Raw genomic sequence first — 21253 nt, forward strand, 5'->3', positions numbered from 1 at the left:
TAAACTTAGAAGCAATTGTTGTCTTTGATGAGTTTCAAAGTTATTGATGAATGTTTTATACTTTATATGTTGTAATATTAAAATATTATATGACTATAACTAAGTTTTGATTTCTTATTTTCTTATGTAGCTATTGCTTAATAAGTTTGGGATTAATTATGAGGTCTGATGAGTTTCATATAATTGATGAATGTTTTATTTTTGTAAATTTCACTCAACATTTGAAAGTAGTTATATATGTATTTAGAGATAGTGATCAAAATTACAACGTTAAAAGATAAGACCTTACATACACATATTATGGACATAAATCCACCCCATGTTCTCCATAAGGTTCAATATTTACTAAGTATCTTGATGTAACCATAGAGGCACATAGAGGTAGAGGTAAAACTTATGAAATTATAAGGGAAGTGATGACCCTCATAACCATATTATGGACCCAATACCACATCCATGCCTTTTGTAAGGCATGCCATTTGAAGAAAACAAGTTGTGGTCAAGTGATTAGATGAAAACATTGCTAATAACCACTGGGGTTCACTACGATGCTCTTGGGTGACATGCTTACCTCCCATAAGTAACATGTGCTTGGAATTTCCATAAGATGACATGGCATTAATAGAATAAATATACATATTGGTGACTTATCAATTAATAATTGTTGCTTTGAGTGTTGTAAACTTGCCTCATTCATTGTAAATACTCTTAGATTGGGGAAAGGACATTCTTGTCTCATCATGATGAGAGGAAGCTACCAAAAATAATTATCAATACTTAAAATTGAATTTATAATTTCCATTAATATCCCCTAGATGTGGCCTAACTCAGTGTATTACTTTTAATTGATTTGAACATAATAACTACATTTTGGTTGTGGTATCTAATGCGAAGTTTAAGCACTATTCATTAAAACAACGACCATTTGCCAACCAAAAGCATATAACTATAATGATATCCTTGATAACACATAAGTATGTTGTTAATGACACCATTGTTTACTAATGAAAATGGTTGCATGTCTAACTACCAACAAGGTTCAATTACCCTAAAACACAAATAAATTACTGGGGCTAAGTTCAAGGCTAATACAACTTCAATGTTATAGTATTTTTGTTATAACAATTTAACTAGGCAAAAGTTCTTTGTGTAATTGGTGCATCCCATTTGATAATGTTTACCAAGTAAAAAAAGTTAACTAAACAAAAGTGCTTTATGTAATTGGTGCATCCCATTTGATAATGTTTACCAAGTGAAAAAGGAAGAGTTTTCAATAAGGTGAGAATAATGATGATTGATTATGGTTGGGTTGTGCATTAGCGAGTGAGTGTTTTTTTTACAATGCATAAAATTGCTTTGTCACTAGAGAGTGATCTCCTCTTTATAGTGCATGAATTTTTGATTGTTTATAGTTCCGCTAACATATAGTTTTAAATAATAATTTACATATGAAGATTAAAACCTTGACACTTATCTCTTATTTTCTCTCATAAAATAACATTAAGAATTTTATTAGGTAATACTTGGTTGCATATGAAATCTCTTGATATGCAAACCTTTTTAGAGTGAAAAAAGATTTGATCCTCTTGAGACTTGATAGATCCAAAGTTAAGATAAATCTAGAGTGACCGTAAAATAAACCATGCCTATCATATAATTAACCATATCATTATTTTTGCAAATTTTGCCATTTTGAAAAAATAAAAACCTTTAAAAACGGAAATCTTGTTGTGTTCAAGAACTCACATTTTGAAATAGTCAACTCGCTTCCTTTAATAATTCCCCGCGCCTTTGTACTATCATAGGCGCCTGAATCCAAAAGAATATCAATTGGAAGGTAATTAAATAAGATCTCTGAACCAACTAAATAGGTAAGGGTCCGTCACCAAGGGGCATGTTTGCATTCTACCTTGTCTATGGATGTCTTAACCTTGTTCCCCTTCAAGGGGCCTCAACCTTGTCGTGAGTTTCATAACTGTAATTTGATGCTCAAGGGTTACAGATCGAGCTTGTCTCTACACATGGGTTCAATAATAATTCCTGTTGCCTCGCCTTGCCATATCACTGAAAATAAGTAACCTGCCAATGGGCATTAAATGAGCGGGGGTTGTATTTTGGTAGATCAGTTATCCCACAGTGGGCATATACAACCCCCACTCATTTAATGCCCATTGGCAGGCCACATATTTGTTGCCTTGCCATATCCCCACTCACATAAATGGGTATAGTATCCACGACTAAATGGTTAATTAAAAGCGCTACGCACCTCGTAAAAATGGCTTTCCCCCTATTTGGAAGGCCATCCTTATTCATTGACCCCATTAGACCTCAATAAAACACAAATAATTTTGGCCAATAGAATTAGACGCCGCTTCTGACCAACATAATTAGACACAATTCAAACACTCTTATGATCATAGAAAAATCAAACACTCCTATGATCAGAGTTTTACAAACAAATTGCCAAATTCCAACCAATGATAAAATAACAACTTGTTGAACAAATTTTATAAAATAACAACTTGCTCAACAATGCTAAGCAAATATAATTTTATAAAATAACAACGAGGTGAACAATTTTTTTGAAAAAAATTTGTGAGTTTCCAGCAAAAACAAATTACAAGATTCCAACCAAAAACAAAATAACAACTTGCTGAACACATTTCTTCGAAAAAATTGTCACACTCCAACAAAAAAATAAAAGCAAATTTGTGGCCCGAGTAAACAAGAGCTTTTAAAATCATTTTTAAATGGTTTTCCTTTCCTACAAATTATTTAAAACAAATTAATCATTTAAAATGTAAGTCTTCCCATATATCTACGTCCATAACCAATATAACTTGTATATCTACACCCATTACCCACCAGAGAAAATCACTTCTACTGCCTTGTAAACCTTCCTGATAATCCCCATCGCCTGCAGATATATGCCTTTTAACCCTAATAATTCGACTGCTCTCTTCTATCACAAAACAGTTATGTGCCTATAAACTCTGATAATTCGCCCACAACAGAAAATCACTTCTCCTACAGTCTTTTAACCCTGAGAATCCCCAGAATTACAGAGTCCTACAGAATCCTACAGTCTACAGAATTAGACGCCGCTTGCGACGGATTAGACCTCAATAAAACACAAATAATTCTGGCTAACAGAATTAGACGCCGCTTTGTAATTCAGCGACATATACAGGACATATAGATAAAGCTACTGGCCGGGGTTGAGCATCACATTGTGATCAAAAGGAAGGATAGCAGAAGGCCTGACATTTCAGCTGTGGGGGTTTAGGGTTTCAGTTGAGAGGGTTTAAAGGGTTCAAATAATATCTGATGGCGAGGGATAGCTGTCTGACTCGAGTCGGATTTGGAGTTGGAGTGGGAGGTGCAGTTGGCGGTGCCATTGGTAATTCATATTTCATATTTCCAATTCTCCTTCCATTCTGTATGCTATAATTCACTGGAAGCCCCAGATTCTCTGTTTTTTTGTTATTTTTTATTCTATTTTAATTGTTTGGGTTTTCTCTAAGTTTGTGTCCTATGAAAAGGATGGAGAGACACCAGCATAGGGAAAACCAGATTCCTTTGTAAACGTAACAAGCTAGGTTTAATCGTCTTTCCAAGGTGGATAGATTAAGCACTTTTAGCAATTGGAGAGGAACATAATAGAATTATGGAGATTCTATCCCAAATAAAATATGCAATGGATAACGATGTCTGTATGGTATTTCTGTGTGATTTCACTTCATTATCAGAAAATTATTAAACTGAGCGGTTGATTGATGAAGCATTATTAACAGACGTAGATTAGCTTCTCTGTAATAGAATCATGGTAACGATGTCTGGATGGTATTTCTGTGTGATTTCACTTCTTTATCAGAAAATTATTAAACTGAGCGGTTGATTGATGAAGCATTATTAACAGATGTAGATTAGCTTCTCTGTACAAATATTAGCACAGAGGCGCATTTTACAGCCCGTGTGCAAGTCGGGTGATCCATCAACTCTATACCTGTGTCTGATGTGCACTTCAAAGTTGCAAAAGTTTTGTACGAAAACAACGCACCGAATAGCCCATCCATCAAGTACTGAAATTCACAATTGTAACCTAGAGCTTTGCAATCTCGAGATGCATACAAGACCCAGCTTTAGACAGGTCTGTGTTAGTTTGTAATTTGGCCGGGGTGATTCTGAGCACCTTCGCTGAATCATATGCCCACAGAGACTTTCTACTATTTCCCGACCTTTCTTAACTGAAAGCATTTAATCAATGTTGCAAAATTTGTGTACGAAAATAATACAATAAAGGTTCTAAAAAAATTGGCATAAAATTGTTCACCAGTAAGAAATTGACAAAAATACCACTGTGCAATAAACAATCTTTTTTTTACTTTTTTTCCTTTCTCTTATTATTGATTCTGATAACATGATTGACCTATACAGGGAAGCAGAAACAGATCAATTCCATCACTACTCGAAAACAGGTTCACTTGATAGCAATAGATCGTCAATCTTCAGATGAAGTAACTTTTTGCATGAAGCAATAGCCATTATAAGTTCCAGTCCTTGGCCTTTGGCATGTACAGGAACAAGTATCTGTCTACGGTTTATCTAGGGAGTAGTGCAGAACAATAGAAATAAGGTTTTCAAGTATCCTATTTTCATACCGTTTCAGAATGGGCATTTCTACAAACCATTGTATGACCAAAATATGTATATACCACACAGATTTATATACATTGATCTGTGTGCCGACCACATGGTTGTTTCATAAATCATTTCAGCTAAAACGAGATATTTAATTGTCAACAGTTGATGATAACAATGATTCGTCTTAACATATTGGGATGCTTATTGACAACACAACATTTTTCTTTTGAATTTTAAAAGACGAACACTATTACAGAGTTTCCTGTATGCACTTTCTTTTTCCATATCTCGGGGAGTCCGCCAGCCACTTTCCCTCATTTTGAGGATGGTACCAAAGGTAATCTGGTTTCTGCAGAAGCCCGAGGCTTTGTCAACAGAGGGCTTGAGGCCATTACGACAATACTCATTATGAGCACAACATATCAGTTGTGGGAATTGAATCTGGGTGGGAAGGATAACATTCCCTCCCACAAGCACCCAGACTAGACCCAATTGACTATTGGCCATATGCACTTATATAGTAAGTCTTGCCCACTTTTCTGCTGGGTTCTTCATCTTCACCTCCCAGCTGCAAAACCCTCCAAACATGATTGTCTCCAAAGGGCATTATTTAAAAGACATTTAAACTGTCGAAATGCAATCTGCAACTCCTAGACATCGTTTCTCTGAGCAGTTTATTAATATGTTCAATGGTGAGTATTTTTAAATTAAAGAGGGTATGCATTCTCCCAGTTTAACTATAGCATGAATAAGCCAAAAAATAATGCATGGGAAGCCTCCTCACAGAGTGTGCCCTAGGTCTAAGCATGGAAAACCTCACTTCCTCACAGAGTGTGCCCTAGGTCCAAGTATGGAAAACCTCTCCAAATAAACAATCTCCCAAAATAACAACCAACATTGCACAAAATTCAACCGAAGTGGAACTGGAGCTTGAAATAGAATGTTATGCTCATGTATAGGGTGCATTCTCATAGTGAGTGTTTTAAAACTAGGCCGGTCTGAATCGGATTCGGCCTAGTAGACCGAGCCAGACCCCTGCCCGAGTCGGTGAGGTAGAAAAACCGGTCCGGCGGCTGGTCTGTTACTGAACCAGACTCCAATTTGGCCGGTTTTGTAACGGACCGGTTGGTTCGTCTGAGCCCGTCTTAAACCGGTCGAGCTAGTCCACGGGAAAAAAGGTGGCAACTCAGACTTCAAACTCAATTTTTTTTTGGTTTTTTTCTTTCTTAATGCCTCTACCCCTCTCCCAAGCCTATAAAAGTGACCCAACCCCCTCACATTTACTCACAACTATCTCATTGCATTTGTGTGAGCATTTGTGAGGAGTTTGTGAAGAGTTGGAGTTGGTTTTTGGAGCAGTAGTGAGGAGGAGCCATGGGTTTCCTCGTCTGACTCTGATTCAGAGTTTGAGCCAGATGATCTTGCCTTGTTTAGCAGTAGTGACTAGTGATGTTTTGTTGTAGAGGCCATTTAGAGCCTCCTTGGTTATGTGTTTTTGTTCTGATCTCTATATATTACATGTATTGGACAGTGCACTGGGTGCCATTTTGATATAATAGATATATTCATGAGCATACTTTGATCATATGTTGTCTTCTCTCTATATTCTAATGCTTTGAGTTTGGAAACATAAATGAAAATCTTAAAAAAAATGTTTTTTTCATTAAAAAAAACATTTAATGTATTTTTTACAACAACCGAGTCATTGAAATCAACTAGGCCTAGTCGATACCGAGTCGGAGTCGGAGTTGACCCTCGGCCGGTTTTGGATCTGAGTCGGAGTTTTAAAACTATGCTCATAGTTATGCGTCCTCCCTAAATGTCACTTTGATCTTGGGAAAAATTTGCTAAAAATAAACTTGTGAGAATGGACTGGAAACTTGCTAAAAATAGATATTTGGAACCTTGAATTAGAAACCAGCAAAAATTAGACCAAGATATGATATCTCTTGAATACTGATATTTTGATAATCTCCAAACACTCGTACAATGCAAGTTAGGGACAAGGTTTGATTAGAATAAGGCTATGCAAAATGTACCCTTGTGTTGAAGGTACAAACTGTCGACATCAAATGGTGAAGTTTGTAATGTTGAGTTCAACCTGTATGATGTCCACAAACTGTTGATTCTGAATGGTGAATTCTGTAATGTCGAGTTCATCTTGTATAATATCAAGTTATCAACAAACATATTGTGGAATTTAACACCTAAATTTGTATATAACAAATCTGGTGTAAACACAACTTATCAACCATGGTCATGCATAGTAGTGATTGCTTTCTTCTCGACCATCAAAACTCCTGGGCAACAAAAGCTTGTACTTTATGGAACATGACGATGTTGTTACGTAGCCTAGTTGCCTTCTACAGCATTGATGAAGGCACCAAAAAAGAATTAAAAAACAAAAATTCCCTATTGTTCCCTCAACTCCCTGTTCAGCCCTAAGGAGGTCCCTCCATATTATCGACACACTGTTATATAAACTTGCCTAGTTCATACCTTATATATGTCAAAAAGCAAAGATTTTCTTGATTGGACCAATGTAATAATCTAATCATGAATTGATTATCAATTGCTTACTATTCAAAAAGATTCCTAGTTCATCATCTCTCTTTTATATATGATTATGACAGATACCCACATATACTTGTCAGAGGCAACTTTAATGCAATACTATTTAGTCTTTATGGCTCTATATATGCTGCATCCAATCAAACCTACCTAAAGTTTGGCTACTGAACATATTAAGAGTTTCTTTATACCTTGGGTTGATCTTTTAGAGATTGGTTTGTAAAATCTTGACCAAACACAGTCCTTTAGTAATGCTTTGTATTCTTCAGTCCTTGTGTATGTTATTGGATCATACTTTAGTTGGTTCCTTTTTTCTTTTCCGATATTGTACCTTGCTGTGAAAATCTTGTTCCTGCCATCCTTTCTTACTGAAAGAAGTTATGCATTTTGCAGTTTATTAATTGATTTGTTTTCTGTAATTATTAGGGAAATATTGTGCTTTATTTATTCTAACAAATGTTCTGTTACTGTAGTAATGGACATACCATTTTAAAATCTTGAATGTTACATTCACTAAAAGCCTTTTGATTATGTCTAGTGGTTAGGATTTAATGACTCATTTATTCCTATCTTTTCAGGTAAAATGTTGTTTTGAGATTGAGAAGAATAGGAACAAAATTTTTGAGTTAGGATATTTTTTAATCAATATCTTTTCAAGAGCTCAAGGATATTATGTTAATCAGATGGTGCCAACTAAAAACATTGTGTTTATCGTTTTTTGACATGAAAGTTAAACCATGAGTTTGATGGATTTTGCTTGCAGGTGCTGTTTATGGGACTTATGAGGCCTTCAGATACAAGGTGGAGTCTCTATTCTTATTCCATACCATACTTCAATTTTTTGCAGTTTAAGATTTCATGAAAGTGCTTTCTTGGTTCCATGTTTTGCTTGTCATTTTTGAATGCTTGAATTAGTTTCTATGATGAATGGAGAATTATATATTGTATTGGTTAAAGGATTAGAGCAAATTGGGGAAACATGTTTGTAATCTATTTTTGAGTGAAAGTTTTAAAATGCAAACTAGATAGAAACACTCAAATATTTGAAATTATTCCTTCTAACTGTAATTGAGATGCACCAAGAAAGATACATTTGATGAATTGCATCTGTGATACAAAGTTAATAAGTGGGAATAGACATTCTCAAAGGACAGTAGTTTCTGCATAGAGGTAAACTCATGCTACAAGATGGTGAATTTTGTAATGTGTCCATAACCCAATTGAAAGTCTTTTAACACATTTTAGTTGGAACATGAGAAAAATGTGGTTCTAGCGACCTAGGAATTAGGTATTTAATGTTCTAGCCATTGAGGATAATGAGATGATGTGAGAGTAAGTTTGTTCCAATTGGTTAGTGGTGATTTTCAAACATATACAAAACAATATGAGTGGCTACTATCGACAAAGACAAGTTCCTATTGGCAAAGACATTGTAGGAATAAAGGTATAAGGATATGTGCAACAGTTTGTGGAATCTATACGTATTATGTTTGAAATACGCACAAAATTACCTCATGAGCAAACTTGTACCAAGATCATGAATTCACAAAATTCTAGAAGAACATAGGAGGTGTTGTCTCTCGGAATGTCTAGGCACCATGACAACGGCTCAGATCGGGAGCTGTCACCTTGATCTCCAATCTCTCCGTTTAAGCTGTCTCCCAACAACAGGCTAAGGGGGTAGACCCTACGGAAATGGAAAGAAGGGGAGCTAGTTGGGGACCAACCAGTTCTAGAGACACAGTCAAGCGACCAAGTATTTGTTTTATATTTAGCAAGACTTGTAGGATTTGATTAGATTTAAATGATTGATACCAGTGCCTTATGGAGTCAACTATCTTGCTATGACGTTTAGGACCGAGTAAAATATGGACAACTGCTGCTAAGGAAAATGTTATTATGATGAAAAGAGATACAAGATGCGATTAGCAAAGGGATGAGTGAATAGTCTTGAGGTAAGATTGTTTAAGACTCAAGTACTTAGTATTGATTAACTTTATGACGAGTACGTAATGAAAGAAAAAAAATATCTTATATAAGACAAAGTGCCAAATATCTCAAGTGCCAATAAGATACACAAGATAACTAGAAGATATATGCTCTTAAAGAAAGATCACTAATATGCCCAAAATTTATAATAACCACAAGCCAATAATGATATTAATGTCAAGAAAGAGAACATTTATCCAATTTATGTTTCAATGACAACTCTTCAATAATATTATCAACACTCCCTCTAGACAATTAAGATTCTTCTAAGATAATGCCAATGACAATTATATTCAAACCATTCAATTATCTTCAGATTACTCAATATTATGCAAATGGAGTAAATCACCTTCAATGCTATTTAGCTCAAAGAGAATTATATTTCAATGCAATTACCATTCACAAGTCAAGGCACGAGAAATGCTTTAGAAAGATAAATATCGACTATTCCCAAGTTAAATGTTCTTTAGGGCAGCAAGCTTATATATGTGATTTCGAAATCCAAAATCCAAAAAATCATTAAAATTTGCTGATGTAATCTATATGCAAACAACTGCCCTTACAAATGAAACAAAAACACTTATTTTCATAGATGACATCTATGACAACATTTATGTTTTAGAGACAGTAAGAGCAGCAAAAAAAGGAAAACGATTTATGACAACAAAGAAATGCTTGCTGCAAATAAATATATCAGTCTCCTGGAAACTTGTGACAGTCACCTTCACAAGGGATGTTAGACCACTTAATTTTCATAAATTGGTTTTTAGGACAACAATAAATTGTTTTATAACAACAGTGAAATTAAGATGCCAATTTAATGCCAAACCAAAGAACAAATATGTCAAACAATTATCAGTTAACTATCTCTTAGAAAGATGCAAAGTTCTGTTATGAAAATTATAGGACAACAAACATTAAAATATCAGTCCCTAAAATTTGCTTCAGCCTTACTTGTGATGAAAACAATGATTAAAATGGTTGGAACATTAGTAGATGAAATTTATTTTTAGCACTTTAAACTTTAGAAATGCATTCAGGACAACAGTAAGTTACCAATGAATTTTAGATCTATGCCAATTGTTGTCTTGCCAATTTGTTCAGTTAATGTCACTGTTTAGGAATTAATGTTTTAATTATTTAGACAGTGAAAGAAAAATGGTTTAGAAGCGAAACCTGAAGCCCTATGCCTTGAATTTACTTGTCAAAATCTTCAGTGATGAGCAAATCTGAAAAACACAAATCTTCAACCAATGTTCTCTTAAAAAATGTGTCAAATCAGAGTTTTAACTTCTCCCTTCAGTTCAGATTTGAATGGAAAAAAGCCTTATCCAAACTCAGAAAATATTTTGAAAATTTGCAATTTTGTATCTCAGAAATTCACGAAACCCCAAATCTGAAATTTCAGCGAATGATCCTTGAATTATTTGGCCCTGCAAACAAAAATGAGACTAGATCTTTCCCTCCAGGGCCTAGATCTATCTTAAAAGCCAAAACTTTCTTCAAATAATCTCAGATTTGAAGCCTTCAATGAAAATCTTATCGTTTCTTCTCTGCAAATTAAAGTTTGACGCTGGATATTGCCCTCCGGGGTCTAGATTTGGTTCAGATCTGAAGATTTCCTTGGCTGATTTCTCAGATCTATTCCTGCACAAGTGAAAAGAGAGAAATCGAATACCCAATATGTACAAAAATAGAGAAAATCCCCAAAATTCAAGTGTTAAAATTCAAAATTATGATACAAAAATTTCAGATCTACACAAGTAAATAACAGATTTATACAAATAATTTATAGATCTATCAGATTTGAGGAGTATGAGTCCAACTCCGCTCCCAGATCTGATAATTTAAGGCTCTTACTAGCAAGATCTATCATTTTTGCACATGTTTAAAAGATATTTAAATTTTTTAATGAGGTACTAGTCTACAAACACCCTGCAGAAAAATAGACCATTAGTTAATTTTGAAGTTTTAATCCGAAAGACTCTCCAGATCTCAAGTTTTGGGAGTCGGCTGGTCCAACCGAGAACTTCCCCAAACGCCCAAAATCTCTGAATAAAGATGACTTCCGCACACTTAAAATATAAGCCATCAAATTAATATAGGTATAGAATAACGATTAAATCTTCAAAGATTGGAGATATCTGCCAATCGAATAAAAATCTTAACGTTATCTTAAAACCCAACAATTTAAGCAAGATACCTGTGCAATAAATGGATCTACAAGAGCTATTAACCAACAATTTATAAATAAGATCAACAAAAAATTTAAACACACGTTACCGTAAGATACCAGAGAGGAACAATGCCATCAAGTAAGTCCCCAAAGACTTTGCATTGTATTATTCCAGAAAAGTTTACAAGAGCTTCAAGAGTTAGTACACGATTCAATGATCGGATGAAAAATAAACTGACACCGACCTCTAATTTATAGATAAATTCTTCAACGTCTAGTTCGCTTGATCCCCGCCAAAGTAATCTTGACTGTTGAAAAAGATTTGATTATCTTTTAATTTTGTCCATCAAAATTATTTATTTTTGAGGAATTTCAATTTTTTTTGTTTAATTATTTTTTAATTAACTCAAAAATAATAATTTTGGGTTAATTACCTCAAAAAATTGACTTTAACTTAACTACCAAGGTCCAATATTTCTTAAAATTTTCAATATTCCCTTGGGTTGAGACCTTTAATTTTTTTTTTTTAAGACCCACGAATTTTGCCTTTGGAAAATTTAAATTTACCTAGGACATAAAATTAATTAAATTTTTGGCTTAGGATTTTTAATTTAATTTGGCCAGAAAATTTAATTAATTGACTTATGAGGGGATTAATTATTTTTCCAACCCTCTAATATTTAGCCATGGTGTCTATTATGATGGACCATGCACTAAATATTTTTTACATCAAGATTTTACATTTTCATACATAAAGGGGGAAAACCTGTTCGTTATAGATTCTAAAAAAAACCCATTTCTACGACACAAAATATAATCCAGTAGATCAAGTGACTTGTAATAAAATAATCTAGCCAATTAGCTAGGATTATTCCCAAATCACTTGTACATAGACTCGATCTAAAACATTAAGACTCGCCTAAGATCTTAGCGACAATATCCACTCTAGCTTTGGGGTAAGAGTGGAGGGAATAACTCTGCCGATTATTTGTGTCTAGAGACACAGAGGAATTAGTGAGACAAAAAACCTTCTAAAATGGAAATCGTCACCAAAATCATAGGTTTACCTAGGCTGTTACATATAGACGCGGTCATATTGAGATTATTTTATATTTTACATATGCAGAATGGTCAGACATATTCATAAAACTGCGGGTTGTTGATGAAATCTGAATGGCACAGACACTCAAACATGATGGATCCTTTTGCGAAAAAAAGGGGTGTACTGCTATGGGGTCGTTGACACAGAGTGGTCAACAGGAGGTAAAAAAATAAAGGGAAAAGGTAGTTGAAGGGGTCAAGGGATGGGGATTTGACCTAAATAAACATAAAGAAAGGCACATGGACAATATTAAGAGGTGGGCCACTGATAAAGAGAAGGCAAAAGAGGGTGTGTGCACCTCCATCCATGAAGGCCATGAAATTGAAGGAGGATGTAGTGAAGCAAAATAATACAGATTAAATTTGAGGCAAGGGATCCTTAGTTAAATTATTTTAATAAAACGGGCATGTCTTTCTCATTCAATAAGGGAATTTTAGGGTGATATTGGTATTGGTATTGTATGATAGGCTTAGTCAAAGGACTTGGGTTAACAATACTCACATGAATGTTGGGTTAATGTGAATGTAAGGTTGATGAGAGCTAGGTGCAAAGGGAGGAGCCCAAATAACTAAATCATACCATAGAGGGTGGCAAAAGAGATTGGAAAGGACGGGTGAACCATTGCAGGAGGTTAGAACACCTTCAAATGTCATCCCAGGGAGTTTATTGCATGACAATCTATCTTTTCATGCTACATATTTCCCTTGCGGTATGAGCAACATGACACAATAGTGAATGCTTGTTTTGTAGTGCTGATTGAGCATTGGCTAAGCATTTAGGCAAGCAACAAAAAACCATGTGGAGGAGGGGGAGGAGAGAGCAATAAAAAATGTTCGGAAGCAATTTAGAGAAAAATAATCAATTGCAAGCAAAAGAAAAGAAATGTTTAAACAACTAAAACTAAAGCAGGTAGTCAATCAAGCATGTAGGCAATGTTTAAGTAAGCATGTAGGCATGGTTGAAGCAAACAAGTATGATGTTGAAATAGATGAGCGAAAGGGTTTAATGAATCACAACTTAACCTACTTGTGGGTGGCAAGTTGATAGCAGTTGTTGATATCAACTATTGAGATGTCCTTTAGAAGTTGAGGTTAATGTGTCACCTGCAAAATGTATCTATGGTGTCCTAGACAAAATGGGTTAGCCTTAAGGGAAAAGACAAAGGATATGTTTAAAGTGAAGGGAGTTGGTTCAGTTTGAGTGCATTATTCATAGTTTATAGGAGACCCTATAGAAATTAAGGAGTGCTGTAGCCCAACCCAGTTTTCAAGTTTTTGCATGGTTTAATGCCCAAACCCATCATAAAACATATGACTGATATTTATATTAGATTTGCATTTACTTGAAACAAAAAGGGCTACCCTACCACATTCATTTTCAGCCTAAGTCACTTGACACAGGGGTTCGAGATTCAACGGATACGGGGATTTGAGTGTCAGATACAGACACGTTGACCCCCCGGAATAGGACACGTTCGGATACGTTATATATTATTGTATTACACACACACACACACACATATATAATAAAAATTAGATATTTCTTACACAAATTCTCATTCATGATACAAATTTATTGATTCAAACATAGATCTTCATCTAGATGTAAGTTTTACAAAGTAACATTATGAATACAAAATTACAAATACAATTGTGAAATAAATGATTAATGATAAATTATAATACATATTCAAATCATCAATGATCCAATAGGAGAAAGACACGATAGTAAAATAAAGATACTGTAGTTTTCTCGTTAAGTCATCAAAATCAAAATGTGTTACTGTTTACATAGGTAGTGCAATGCCAGTGGCAAATAGAAATAGCAAATACAAAATAACTAGAACTACAAATATACAAGCCTCAAGGCAGTGGGTAGCTCATGACTCATGATTCATCAATCCTCATAGTCATCATCAAAATCAACATCACTGTCCTCATCATCATGGTCACCACTGTTCTCCTCTGCTGCATCCTCCAAAGTCATCTCTGCAAAAACTGCCTTTCGGCATCCCTTTTTTCTGATTCGAATCCGAAAATCGGGATACGTCGTGTCCGATCGGGACACGATCGAATCTGGATCGTGTCTTGATTGGACACGACAAATCCTGATGTTCAGATTCGAATTTGTTCGAATCGGTTCCGTCGGATTCAGGACACAATGGGCCTGGGGGACGAATTTGATTTCATAGTTTTCAGTGAATACAAGGTAAAGTAAGCAAGCACACACATGAGATTTTGCACACTTATTTTTGGTCAACTGGCCTTGGAAAAATCCACAAGGGGAAAACTAGTCTTCAAGGAGGATTTTAGCCCGCTTCTTTAGAAAATGCTTACAACAAAAATACAACAAGAGATGCAACTTATCTCTTCCCTTGAAGAAGCATTTATGAGGTCTTCTTTAATTGAGTTTTTGGATTGATATTTTGCTCCCACAGTCTGATCTCCTTCAGTTAGATTTTCGGCCTCGTTCACTGTTTCTTCAATGCAGGAGATGACCCACATAACAACCAATACGTCTGTCCCTAAACTCAAGTTTGCTTAGTTGGAAATGATGACTCTTGTAGCAGGCTTCTCCTCCCAAAAACAACTCACTGAATCACACATAGTCCTGCCTGAAATAGTTGCTGAAGGAAGCTTAGAGAGGCCCGAAAAATACGCTATTCAAACCTGAGAATCTTGGCTTATGTGTGACTATCTGTAGGGTGAGAAATCAGTGCATGTATGTTGCCTTCAGACCTGACGATGATACGACTCGAGTGCAGAAGATTTTTATGGCTGCTCTAATGAGATTTGAACTCTTCACTTGGTTTGAACACGACCTCCTTAACAGATTTGAACTGTTGGGCTTGATCCTTGCTCTCTCTCTGCTGTAGTATAATCTCTCAAATCTCTCTTCCTCCTTGTTCTCTCCTTGCTCTCATGAGAATAATAAGCCTCAATTCTCCTTTACCTCCTTTTTGTCTTTTCAATAAGATGAGAACCCTAACCATTAGATCTAAATTCTAATGGTTGAGATTAAATCTCAATTCTTTAGATCAAGGTTGGAGATCATTTCCTCTTGACCCCCTTTTTAATGTGGCCCCCCTTCTATTAATAAGCCTTCCTAGTACTTTTTAATGTTTTAGTACCATAGTCACTTTTCTCTCATAAAGGCACTTTTAGAATATAAAGTCACTTTATCAATTTAAAGTGTACTTAGTGCTTTTTCACATAAAGTGACTTTTAAAACACATGTGACTTTAATAACTTAAAGTATCTAGTATATCTCCGCATAAAAAGTACTTTAGCCCCTTGACATTAATTAAACTCATAATATCACTTAGACAAAAGGTGATTAATGTGTCTCCCTAGACCAAAAGGAGAAATGCCTAGGAAACAACTCCTTGGTACCCTTATTTTCATGGGCACTAGTAGTTAGATGATCAACAATGACCAACATTGGTGGCCAAAATTTTTGAGTATTCTCAATTTCCATCATTCGAGCAAAAAATAAGTATGTGAGAAATGCATTGTTGCATTGAATTTTGGTCTTGTTCAGAATTAGTTAAGTTCATTAGGATAAGCAAATTCATTGTTAAGTACATTGAAAGTGTAGAAGTCTTAAAAGGTCTTGTGTGAAAGCTTTTGAATGTGCTTTGTAAGTTCCTACATAAGGGCATGTGTGAGAGCAACTTGTAGGGGTGTGTAGTGGGAAGAGTTATTGTATTTCTTGAGGTAGGATCCTTTGGGGGAACCCATGTGAGAGTGTGTTGGGCCCATTATAGAGCTTAGGCAAACCCATGGAGGTTGGGTTGATAACTCCACGCAAAGCATGAGCAAAAAGGAGGTTGCTCAACTAGTAGTTATGGGCCCTAATTATTTAGAGCTTCACCTTTGCTTTGTTTAGACGTCGAGAGAGAATTATGAAGGGCAAACATACTTAGGGCAATTGGGATACATTAGGAGGAAGGATGTGTCTCACACTTGATTGGCTAGTAAAATAGGAGCTTATGGGAAAATCTTGAGAGTGTTTAGAGGAAGAAATAAACAAGAATGCAAGTTGGAGGAATGTTGAGAGGATTAAAAGAGAGGCTGGGAGGCCAAACAGAGGTTTGAGGTGCTAAAATATAAAGTGTAGTGTGAAGGCTAGCTGGTTAAATCGCCGTAACATCCTAGAAGGAACTATTAATGCATGGTGTGAGATGTATGTGTGGGGAAATATATTTTTTTCCGAGGCTTAAAATTTTGGGCATTGGGTAACGCTCGAGGAAGAAGGTTAGCCTCCCTCTCAGCCTGAATGAAAGAGAGAGGTTGTTGGTATTAGGCCAACCCTCGATATAGACTCACTTAAGAGTGCAACAAAGTTACACTATTCCTGAGTGTCGACATGTCAACTTACGAGACTTGAACTTGGGTGGGGAGGATAACAACTATTCTGCCCAACCACCCAAACTAAATTCAATTGACATGTGGGGAAATTTATTTGTAGTAGTAATATTGAAATTTTGTTGTCTCCACCTTTTCTTATGTGCACAACCCTAGAAATTTTACATGGTTATTAGAGCCACATTTGTGATAGATTCAAAGTTCGTACTCAACATTAGTGAGTGTGTTTTAGTAGCACACTAGACAAGGAATCAAAAGCACTGGCCAATAGAGAGGCGAGTTTAGGATTTTCTATATGAATTAAAAACATGCACCTTAAATATAAATTTTAGAGACTTTAGGTTTCATTTTTAAAAGTTAAAGAGTTTGATTCAAAATAAAAGTAGATGGGACATTGATAGAGATATCCCTTGACCTCAATAAGGAATGAACTAGGGAAACAAAATTATGAGAAGGCACACACACTAGATCTCGTTGATGTGTGACACACTAACAACATGATAAATAAAATGAATGCACAAATATATGACCTTGCTTAAAGAGATGCGGTAGAAGATGACAACAATGAAGAAAGATACTACATAAATGTTGGACAACAAGGTTAAAATTTAGTGCAACATATATCATGTTCAACTGGGTGTAAATTAAATTTGCAGGCGAAGAGAAATATATCTGTCCAATGAAAACAACATTGAACTACATGATGCGAAACCACAAACTGTAATGCCCTGAACATGTAATCACAAAACACATTGAAGTACATTTATACATCATAATTAAAGGTAGAGGAAGAACATGCAATTTTATACATGCCACTCTTTGTGAGCACACGTCAATATAAGATAGATACCCATAATTTATCGCTAATTATATTAATTTTTCTCAACCAAATTAATGCAAAAGTCATCAAAATCAAGGTCAAGGGCATTTTTATTCATTAAATAGGTTCTTTTTCTAGTTTGGTTGAACATGTCTTCGATTCAAGGCAACACACCTGGTACACCAGTTGCTTTCTCACTTTTGCTCCTTCATGCTTTCTCTCTTTGTCATCTGTAGGTTGTTTCACTTCTCTTTTATCATCCTCCAAAGATCTTGAGATCTCAAAATATTTACGAGAGAAGCTCTCTATTTCAAAGTTATTAGAATTAGAACAAGGACGACCACCAAGGGTTAGATTGGCATCAGACTAAAACTGGTTGAAAAATCAAGTGAATAACTAGTCAAAAATTGCTAAAATATGAAAAATTTAATTGAAAAAATATATTCCTTTATATGTTAAAGATCTAGTGAAGAACTAGTTAATTAAAGAGTAGTTAAAATATACAAGTTATAATTTAAAAAGTTTATATATTCATGGACATTGTTGAAAAGTAGTGAAGGGATGGATTCTTTGATTTGTGCCTTAATTCAAGGAATCAATTTAGTGATCTTTCTAATCATGCACGAGTTCTAGTGATGAGGACGAGTTCAAGAAGCAGTTTGACTAGTGCGAATTTGTGGAGGACCAAGTTATTAGTCCTCTAGTGTGAGTTAAATTGGGAACTGAATGTTCAAGTGGAGTTAGTCTCCTAAATTTTAGGAGGATCCAGTGAACTAGTTGTTTTGACTTTTGCTAACAAGAAAAGCTCCAATTTGACTTCCTAATTTAGAAACTCACTAACAATAGCCAAATCGAAGTGCTTATTGTTGAAATATGTAACTAGGTTTGGTCTTCATAATGACATATGTAATCATGATTTTATGTATCTAATGAAAAGAGAAATAAATTTATTATTGTTATTTTTGAGGCATGGGTTTCATGCTCTAGGGAAATATATTTTTAGGTCAAACACCCATTGAGTGATTCTAGGTTTGTCATAAAGTCAATTGAGTCATTGTCATGTATTGAAGACCCATTTGGGCATGTTACATATTGTAAAGAAAATTTATTTGAGTCAAAGTAGAGTCAAAACACCCTCCAAGACCTCGTCATGGCACAAATATCAAGTTGGCCTACATGAAAGGACAAGTCGCCCTAAGGAAAGCAATTCGTACCCCTCAAAAGCCTATATATAAGAAGGAACTTGACCTTATTTGGACACACTCTCAAGCAAGTTAGATCTCCTCGGGATAGAAGCTGGAAAAGGACGAAGAAGAAGAAGAAGAAGAAGATCGAAGTTTTGGGTCTCTCTCTCTCTCTTTTTTGTTAGGGTTTCTACAATTACTGTAGCTGCATCAACGCTGCAAGGTTAAAGCTGTGACGCTGCAAGGTCGAAGCGTGAAGCTGCTTTTAGGTTGAACTGTGAAGCTGCAAAGTTGAAGCTGTGAAGTTGCAAGGTTGAAGCTGTGAAGTTGCTTCTAGGTCGAAACTATGAAGCTGCAAAGTCGAAGCTGTGAAGGTGCTGCAAGGTTGAAGCTGTGAATTTGTATCAAGGTCGAAGTTGTGAATCTATGAGGTCAAAGTTGCAGAAATTGTTCTTGTGGATCGAAGTTGCTGAAGTAGTTGTTGGAAGGTTGAAGTTTGTCGTTGGAAGCTGTGGAAATCAAGATGGAAGGTTGACTTGGTCTTGGAGGGTCTTGGTCAAGGGTCATAGGTCTTGGAATTCGTCAATTGAAGTTCTATAAGAAGAGAAGAATTCTTATGGGTTTTCCTCTCTAGTTGGATAGGTTTTGGCCTTGGCTGATTGCCTATATCTTGTCCTTTGTCTTATTCTTCTTTATGGTTTGGTAGCTGTTTGATGAAGAGAACACGTATAAGCAAGTTGAAGAAGAAGATAATCAAGATAAATAAAAGAGATATCACAAGCAGTTATCAACGAAGAGAAATCACCTAATCTAGCTGCCCCTAGATTTCCCAACATGGTATCAGAGCTAAGGTGACTACATCAAGGAAGGGCAACACAAAGAAGGATTCTCAAGGGCCGAAGTATAAAGAGATAATCTTGGAAACATCAAGAGTATCAATCATCAAGAAGGACCATTCATATCAAGGATCATCGCATATCAAAGATAGAAGACCTCAAAACCCTAGCTCATCAAAAGAAGGCTTATATGCTTGAAGTGTTCTTGGGAATCTCACACATTCCACAATCACTATAACAAGGAAGTATATTTGGGCTATATTCTCTACAAGTGCGACATATTAGGACATCTTTTTGCAGCGTCAAGTATCAAATTGTTCCCACCATCAAGGGTCAAGTTTTGTGCCAAGAAATGTCTCCTTTGCAAACCAAAATAACAAGAAAAAGAAGTCAAGCCAATCGAAGTAGAAAAGGAGGCAAAATTTTCCATCTTTTAGCCACTCGTATGATCTAGGATTACTGCATAAAAGGCCGAAATTGCATAACTGCTACAAGAAGTCGAAATTCTGAAAAAGGGCCAAAATTTGAGGTTGGGAAACAAAGTTCGCTAGCGTTGACTTGAAGGAAGAGAAGTAGGAAAAAGCGTTGTCATTATCATCAAGGAATCAATTTGATCTCCCTTTGAGCCAAGGATCACTTTTGAAGGAATACATCTTCACCAAGAAGACATCTTCTATTATCTACATCATCATCAAAATCAAGAAGGCATCAAGTTGAAGATTTCATCATTTAGGAGTATCTTCGCTTGACAAGTAAGTATCTTTATATCTATATTTGAATCTGTCAAAATGACTTCATTTTGCAAGGAGAACATCAAATTTGTGGGGTCGTCAAACTTTCTTGGATGGAAAAAGAGGATAGACTTGATCCTCATATAAAATGAAGTCGTTGAGCATGTTAAGGGTTCTGTCACTAAACCTCTAAAGGAAGAAGCTCAAGCTCTAGTTGAATACATGAAAAGGGAAATAAGGGCTCAAAGAATCCTTATGTAGCAAAATTGGAAAAGTCAAAAGACATTTATGACAAACTGGTGGAATTATTCTCCGTAAGTACTATAGGAGAAGTGATAATATTGAGAATCGAGCTCTACAAGATGAAGATATCAAAGGAAGAAGGAATAGCCTCATACTTCATGAGGGTGTCAGAAATACGAGACCAACTACAAGAGTTGGGGGAAATCATGAGAAATGACCACCGTGGTACTCAATACACTACCTGATGGATGGGGCAACTTTGTATCAAGCATTTTTGGAAAGAAGGATATGTCGAAGATCCAATGCTATGGCTGTCAGGAATATGGGCATCACAAGAGAGATTGTTCGAAATTCAATAAGGACAACAAGAGGAAAGAAAGAAATGAAGCTCATATCACCAAAGAAGTGGAAGAACCCGATGAGAAGAAATCCAAAGGGATAGATCTTCACTATTAGGGTTCCTCCAATGCATAGCAAGGAGAAGTAGGAGGTGAAAAGACCTCTACCATGGCAGTCAAGATGAGAAGCATTATGACTAAATGCATCTTAGTAGAAGATGGCATCATATTAGAAGCATACTGTTAAAACAA

At 35.6% G+C, this 21253-nt stretch overlaps 1 protein-coding gene across 1 annotated transcript in view; it reads left to right on the forward strand.

The window, feature by feature from the left end:
- The first annotated feature begins 2837 nt into the window (after positions 1-2837).
- The window catches only part of LOC149152250 (reactive oxygen species modulator-like protein), a 183366-nt gene continuing 164950 nt past the window's right edge, over positions 2838-21253 (forward strand). The window contains exons 1-2 of the mRNA XM_089440977.1: positions 2838-3400; positions 7979-8016. Of these exons, the coding sequence (XP_089297103.1) occupies positions 3328-3400; positions 7979-8016 (111 nt within the window). The 5' untranslated portion in view covers positions 2838-3327. The remainder of the gene's footprint in view (positions 3401-7978; positions 8017-21253) is intronic.

Source organism: Pinus tabuliformis, chromosome 9 (genome assembly GCF_031772625.1).
Source record: "Pinus tabuliformis cultivar Carrire ecotype Pingquan chromosome 9, CPIR1, whole genome shotgun sequence".
Lineage (NCBI taxonomy): Eukaryota > Viridiplantae > Streptophyta > Pinopsida > Pinales > Pinaceae > Pinus > Pinus tabuliformis.